At 35.3% G+C, this 7,462-nt stretch overlaps 1 protein-coding gene across 3 annotated transcripts; it reads left to right on the top strand.

Annotated features, from left to right (window-relative positions):
* Window positions 1-3,256: 3,256 nt before the first annotated feature.
* Window positions 3,257-7,130, top strand: LOC126714046 (uncharacterized). Of its 3 annotated transcripts, none has more exons than XM_050414034.1 (3): window positions 3,257-3,716; window positions 6,070-6,147; window positions 6,848-7,130. In XM_050414034.1, the coding sequence occupies exons 1-3, from the start codon at window positions 3,595-3,597 to the stop codon at window positions 6,990-6,992; spliced, it is 345 nt and encodes a 114-aa protein (XP_050269991.1). In that variant the 5' UTR covers window positions 3,257-3,594; the 3' UTR covers window positions 6,993-7,130. The 3 variants fall into 3 exon arrangements, 1 of the variants encoding a protein (XP_050269991.1); XR_007651528.1 differs by lacking the exons at window positions 6,070-6,147; window positions 6,848-7,130 and adding exons at window positions 3,834-3,891; window positions 4,025-5,739 and having other exon boundaries at window positions 3,258-3,716; XR_007651527.1 differs by lacking the exons at window positions 6,070-6,147; window positions 6,848-7,130 and adding exons at window positions 3,834-3,894; window positions 4,025-5,739 and having other exon boundaries at window positions 3,261-3,716.
* The last annotated feature ends 332 nt before the right edge of the window (window positions 7,131-7,462 follow it).

The following is a 7,462-nucleotide window of genomic DNA, read 5'->3' as shown; positions in this document are numbered from 1 at the left end:
TACTATTTATATGACATAAACAAGCATGCCAAAAATTAATAGAAGAAAGCATATAGACTGAATTGGTGGATGATTTATTATTCTCAACATTCAATTTAAACATTCCATCACAAGCATAACCCTTGCCCACAAATAATCCCTTTTTAGTGATTACATAATTATCAGATTCCATAGTTTGCTTGAAACTAGCCTTGTTATGCAAAAAACTTGATATCAAATTCTTTCTCATGGATGGAGTGTAAAGAACATCTTTCAATGTTAGCACGCGTTCAGAAGTGAATTTCAATTCAACCTCACCACTCCCAAGAACCTTGGTTTTGCTAGAGTCACCAAGCATAACAGTTTTTTCTTCTTCAAAAGGAGTGTACAATTTGAACCAATTTTTGTCATAACAGGCGTGCCTATTAGCACCAGAATCTGCCCACCACCCTTCAACATATTGCACCATATTGATGTCTGTAATCATAGCTACTAAAGGCTCTTCGGTTACGTTAGCCTACGGGACAGATTCACGTTTTCGAAATTTGCAAAATTGAGCAATATGCCCACTCTTGCCATAGACAAAACAGGATCTATTAAATTGATCTTGTGAAGGGGGTCCTTGGTTCTTATTGTAATTTTTATTTGGGTTTTCCCTTCCTTGAGGTCTATTATTATTTTTAAAGGCTCTTTTTTTAGGCTTTAATTGAACATTTCTAGGAAAATGATTTTTGGGCATATTATTATTGGCTGAAATAAGGTTTACCTTTGTGGTGGAATTACCATTGCTCTCTTGTGTCATGAGTGCATCTTGTCCTCTAGCCTCCTCCTCCACACGGATGCATGTGATCAAAGTCTCCAAGGATGTCTCCTTTTGTTTGTGCCGCAAAGTCTTTTGGAACTCCCTCCAAGATTGTGGTAGTTTATTAATTATGCCAGCTACCACCAAATTGTCTCCAATATTTATGCCTTCGGATCTCAATTCTGCCACGATCATTTGGAAGTCTTGTGCTTGATCCACCACCAATTTTCCATCAACCATTTGGTAACGGAAAAATCTACTAGCAGCATACTTCTTTGCACCAACCTCCTCGGTATCATACTTGCTTTGTAAAGCTTTCCAAATTTTCTTAGCAGAATTGTAAGTTGTATCATAATAATCATAGAAATGATCGGCAAGACAATTTAAAAGATAAGAGCGACAATTATATTCATCTTTTGTATACTTATCTATTTTTTCTTGATGGAGACTATATTCTTCCTCACTCATCTCATCGGTAGGAACTTTTGATGGATTCTTGTCAGTGAGGATGTAGGAGACTTTGAGAAGACTCAAGTAGAAGAGGACATTTCCTTTCCACCTCTTGAAGTGTGCTCCCTTAAAGCGAAATGGCTTGTTGAGATCTCCAACAGGTTCATTTGGTTTCTCTCATGTAGGCTCCATGTGTTGAATCTCCTTAAAATTGTTGGTGCAAACATAATAATAATGGAAATAATACAATGAGAAACTGAAAAGTACTTCTAAATATTATTAATTCAATGAGAAAAATTACACAACACTATTTGGACTGAGGTGCGGCACTCGCTCTCTTTAAGGAGATTCAAGCCCTTGGTTGGCTAATCTTTGTAACCGGTGCAGATCTTCTCTGACTTGTCTCCCCCAGGATACAACAGCCCAACAAATGTTGTATGGCTAGAACAGCTTCTGTACAAAGTGTTCAAGCTTAAAGCTCCACCAGAAGAACACCTTTCTTTGGCTCGAAATCTCTCAAGTATTTAGGAATATTATTGAGTTCACTCTCTCACACAATACTCTTTACTTTTAACTATTTTCTTCATTCACTCTTGATATGAAATTAGTCCATAGCATAGCCGTATATATAGTCTTCCAACTCTTCACATAACCTACATGTTATTTATTAATTTAGAAAACTTCTCTTAATTTATTTAATATAATGTACATACAAGTAACTCTTTCTTTAACAACTCTTTCTTTAACAACTTTTATTATAACTCATCTCTTTATTTTGAGTTTTAACATATTTAATTTAAAATGTACTAACAATAGGTAAAACAGTGTTATGCCCTTTCAGGACTTTCTATGTATGGTTCAAATATTTCATGAAGATCGTGTAATGACAAGGCTTTGGACCCTTAGTAGTTCTGTTTGTAATCCTTAGGGCTTAGATCAGTTGAGTATCACTGCATGCTGATTTTGATTGCCAATCATGGGTGTAGGAAAAATTTGCTTCATTCTTTGGACCAGGGATTGCGGTTGAAGTTGGTAATTATTTTATGTTCAAATGCTTTAAACTAAGTGAAAATCTCATAAGCTTGAAAAGCACACACTGCATTACATAGCAAACAGAATTCTTATATGCTTCTGTATGCAGGAAAGAGTGAAGATAATCTATATGAAGTCCGACTTATTTCCAACACAAACCCCAATGCATCTCCTTAGTGAAGTGTACGCTGGTTTTAATCTAATTCTGCTATCTGGTTTGGCTTCATTCATTGCATGACATAAATCTCTTGTAAAATTTTGTATAATAGTCAGATGGAATAACATTATCATAACAAAGATAAGATTTTGATAAGAGAGAAAAATATGTAAATGAATTTGGGAAGATGGATGACTTACAGTGCAATTGGATATTGCCGTATTCATTCTACTAATGCGAGCATTGTAAAAATATATGTACACGTTTCACATGGGTGCTATTGTTTCATAAAAGTAAGATGTGTACAACTATACTCATAAATACTTAGTAAAAGATTTTTCCTCTCCCCTAACTCAAGTGAAAAAGGGGTGAAGTGATTTGGATTTGTCTTTTGGTTGAATCTAGTGTAGCCAAGGGAAAGAGGTTGCCAAAGGAAATAAGGAAAGAGTAAAAGGACATGGACTTGTATCTATTAGTGTCGGTGGGATCATTTCCCTGAGTAATGACAAGATCTTCACTACAAAAACCCGAGCTTTAGTTGCTTTTTTTTTAAGCGGCGTTTACAAAAACGCAGCTATTGACTGCTTTGAGTTGCGTTTGCAGCCCAAGACCAGCTCTATAACTGCGTTTTTTGATGTTTGAGCTGTGTTCATGGGGTGGACTTAGGCCGCGTTTTAAAAACGCGGCTATAGATCCATCCGATATATATTTTTTAATATTTCCTAAAGTGGCGTTTAAAAAATGTGGCCTAAGCCCTACAACTTTATACCTAATAAACGCGGCTTAAAGCATGTCTGTAGCTGCGTTTATTTAAATGCGGCTACAGGTTTGGTCTAAATTAAAAAAAAAAAACCCTAAACTAGTCTCTGATTTCTAACCAGATCTCTCACCTTCTCTGTCACTCTCTCCCTTTGACTCCCAAACCCTTACCTTCAACCCACCCCTCTCTACCGCCGATCCTCCTCACCCTAGCCCTAGCCTAGATTTTTCACACTCACTCAATTCTAATTTGAAATTTTCTTGTTTTTTTTTTTTTTTTTTTTTTTTTTTTTTTTTTTTTTTTTTTTTGAAGGATTACGTTGCCGGATGGGACTGTGAAGGAAGGGAAGAAGTGGGTGACATGCGAGAGAGATTTCGAAGAGTTTGGCTGCCAGCGCTTTGATTTCTGAGGTCAATGGGGTTCTCTGGGACATGTCTAGGCCTCTGGAGTCTGATTTTGAGCTCAAGCTCTTCACTTTTGAATCCGACGGAGGCTGCGACACTTTCTAGCACTACAACGCTCACATTCTCGGCAAGGTATGATCTCTGCATTGGCAATTTTTTGCATTTGGTTTTTTTTTTTTTTTTTTTTTTTTTTTTTTTTTTTTCTTCCTGAAGGGAAAGTTCGAATGTTTGGCTTAATTTTGGATGCAGTCGCTTGAGCAAGAGTATGGGTGCATGTCATGTGTTTGAGGAAATTTCTCTTTGACCGGTGGTACATAATCCTTTGATTCAATTAATCTTTTCTTTTCCCTAAAACTTTGTTTCTCTCTCTCTCTCTTATATTATTTTTCGAACTCTGTTTCTCTCTCTCTCTCTCTCTCTTTCGCAAACTCAAACATCAGCGAGTCACCGCAAAGGCGAATCGGAGCTACGAAGATTGAGTTGGATCAATCTCACCGTGTTTGAATTGGCGACCGAGGCGTCTCTCTCCGCAGAGTGAAAGTTCGTCATTCTGTTATTAATTCGTATAATTTTATACTAGTTTCTTTCAATTGATCGTGTTTTGAGTGGCTCTGTTTTTTTATAAATTAGTTCTTTTTAGGTAATGTAATTATCGATTTTGCTTTTATTTTTGTGTTCGTTAGATTTTTTTTGGTTTCTGAGAAAATTCAGCAGAGGAGAGAGAAACTGATTTGAAATCTTACATTTTCTGGTCTAGTTGCCTAGATAACGAAATTTAAAGTTTCTTTTTCTCTGGAACGATTGCACGGAGAATATAAGGTTTCAAAGCTCTGGATTCCGTTTTCCCTTTTACGCTAGGTTTCTCAGTGGCCAAACAGTACACTAGGGTCAAATTGATGAAATTGGATAATTTAGAGTGTCATTGTTTCCTTCTGTGCCTGCGTGTGTGAAAGTGAATTTTGGTTGAGCTATGGTTGTGTATGAAATTGAATTGCAATGCGTGGATTGCTGTGGATGTTATTTTTGGTTGAAGTAATTGTGGGAATTTCGCATTCAATCTGTATCTTAGTTTTTCCGGTCATTGCTGATTTATGCTCCATTCAAAGTTTTTTCTGCTAGATTATGGCTGATTTATGCTCCTTTCAAGGTTTTTTCTGCTAGATTATGGTTGTTTAATTTCAATTAGTGTGGTGATATGGTTGTCTTGGTGCATTTTCTGTGTTAATTATATACTGTTACATTTTTGAATGTTTAGTTTATTTTTACATGTTGTATGCTATTTAAATGTACGTGGGAACGCGAGTTACATCATGCGTTTGACGCGTGTGGTGATTTCTTGTTTCAGTAGATTTTTTTTAATTTTTTTTTTTTGGGTTTGTCATTGTGTGATATCATTATCGATGCTGTTGTTTGCAGTTGATATTTTATGTGGCAAATATCATTTGTAGTTTTGCGAGCATTTTAGGAACTTCTTCCATTATGTGCATTCTGGTTGGAAGTCAATAAAGCAGTTCCTTAGTAGGGTTGATATTGCTCCAGTAATCTTTCTAGGAAAAACTCTTTGTTGGTAAGGAGGCACCAGCGTTTCATTTGACTTTGATTTCGTTAAATTAAATATTATTAAGCAGATATGGTAGTTGAAATTATGTCTGCTTTCGGTGTATTGAATTTTTTATTAATGGAGAAACTGACACCGCAACTGAAATTATGTCTGCTTCCTTGAAGGTGTTATGAAATAATTACATTGCATCATGAGAGTATTGTGTTTGGAAACAACTCATTATTCAGTGGGGGTATTATTAGGATTGATTTAATTAACAAAGAGTGAACCTTTTTAATGGCAATGGCATAGGGAATTTAGAAACACACCCTAATTGTTTGTGTTTTTTTCTTTTTCTGGCTAATATGTTTCAATATTGTGAACCTCTAATTAAGATGAGGATGGAAAAATGGGGGAAGGAAGTAAACTACAAATATGATCAGAACAAACATGACATCAAGTAGTGGAAAAAATAACTTTGGAAGTCGGGGTAAAATGGCTTTTTTTATTTGGAAGTAGCTTTATGGACACATAAAGAGTTACTGCAAATATAAATAGAACGAATGTGAATTCATGAAGCAACTTACTGACTTAGGAAGCTGGGGGTGAAAAAGCTTTTTGTTTTGGTAGTGTCTTTATGGAAGGTACTGGAAAAAATATACATTTTTTGTTTTGGTAGTGTCTTTATGGACAAAAAATTATGTACCGGAAAAAGAAAACACCACTACTCAATAACTCAGCATTTCTGTAACCTTGCTCAATATATCTTGTGATATTAACAAATTCTTTATAAACGTTTGAGGCATTTTGGATTGTAAGTGACATACTTGGTGCAGTTTTTAGGCTAACGACTACTACAGCTGTTCCTCATAAATCAAGTTTGGCATGTGTTCTCCCCAAATAAAGTAGCTTAAGTAACCAATTTTTTTTCTGTATTTGATTTAGCAATCTTTTACGTATTTTCTCCCACGGTGTTAGAGGTGCAGAAGGGATCACAATAGAAGCTAGCAAAAATGTCAACAGGTTTGCTTTTTTCTTTTTTTCAAATTCTTTGTTCCTTAAACCATAAGCCATTTAATTGATGAATAGCTATTGTTAAAGCCCATGGGATATAGATATGATAGTCAATACTTATACATGTGTGATGATCATGGACTCTCTGCTTTATTTGATGTCGCCCAAAAGGTTGTGGAAGGGAAATACAAGGAAATGGTTTTCTTTGTTAAGTGATTTTTGTTGTTTTCCTCTGCTTCCTACTTTCCAATATTAGGTGGAGGCTTACTGTTTTATCCCTATTTTTCATTTAATTTTTTTCCCTTGAAAATTTTTGATAGGCCAAAAACGAATTGACCCCTTGTGATAAATTAATCAATTAATTTAGCTAAGTGAATTAATTAAGTTAATTAATATACAAACGCATGGTAGTACAAACAAATCACCAATAAACTAAGTATGTAGAGGAAAATAAATTTGACACGGTGATTTGTTTATGAATGGGGAAAACCAACACGGCAAAAAACCTACTGGGTGATTTTCAGGTCACCATTTTCGAAATTCCACTATTATCACAACAAGCGGTTACAAGTAAATGAATCTCAGTACCTTATACCAACCTACAATTGAACCATTATCCTAATACCTAATTGGACTTGTTCTGTAGTAACAATTTCTCCTTTCAATGCACGGCTCCCAGTATGTGACTAACCAATTGTGCAAATCCCAGTATGCGACTTCAATTACCAACTAGAGAAAGTTGTTGGCTGCAAAGTTCTTTAGTTCATCTCAACGATGAAGATCAAGAAGATGCTTGGTCACAAAATCCTATGGTGCATAAATACAGCAACTTCTTTACAAGAATGATGAACTAAGGCAAATTCTATCTTCGGTTATAATTTGCTTGAATAAATTTTGCTCAACACTTGTGCAACTTGTGTATATTTTGACGGTCCTTAAAATAATCCTTTTATATGTTTAGGGTTGTGAGAAAAGAAAGCCCAAGCACATAATCACGAATTAGAGTAAAAACAAAACTGAAAATCTGTTTTTCATAAACTTCGATAGATACCCTATCTGCCAAGCTGCTGTCAAGCCACTGGGTTGAACAGCTCTTTTAAACTCGATAGATGGCTAGCTGTTGAGCTAGCTATAAAGCTTTAATGACACACTTTTCAGACTTGAATCTTGGATAGATTTGCATGGCTTCAACATTTGATCTTGAAACACAGTTTCTTGAAGTATTAAACACATCATAAATCTACCTAAATACAAGTAAAGTGTGTTTTGTCAAAAGATTAGCCAATTACATAAAATAGTGACATATTCTTAACAAGTGAATCAC

Source organism: Quercus robur, chromosome 2 (genome assembly GCF_932294415.1).
Source record: "Quercus robur chromosome 2, dhQueRobu3.1, whole genome shotgun sequence".
NCBI classification, from domain to species: Eukaryota; Viridiplantae; Streptophyta; class Magnoliopsida; order Fagales; family Fagaceae; genus Quercus; species Quercus robur.
Note: the sequence above shows the minus strand (reverse complement) of the source record. Positions and strands in the feature narration are given on the sequence as shown.

What these genes read in the sequence shown, in the direction of transcription:
- LOC126714046 (XM_050414034.1), top strand. Translation starts at nt 3,595, where the DNA reads ATGGGGTTCTCTGGGACATGTCTAGGCCTCTGGAGTCTGATTTTGAGC. An exon ending in ACGCTCACATTCTCGGCAAG is followed by an intron (nt 3,717 to 6,069) that starts GTATGATCTCTG and finishes TATTTGATTTAG; the next exon opens with CAATCTTTTACGTATTTTCT. An exon ending in GCTAGCAAAAATGTCAACAG is followed by an intron (nt 6,148 to 6,847) that starts GTTTGCTTTTTT and finishes TGCAAATCCCAG; the next exon opens with TATGCGACTTCAATTACCAA.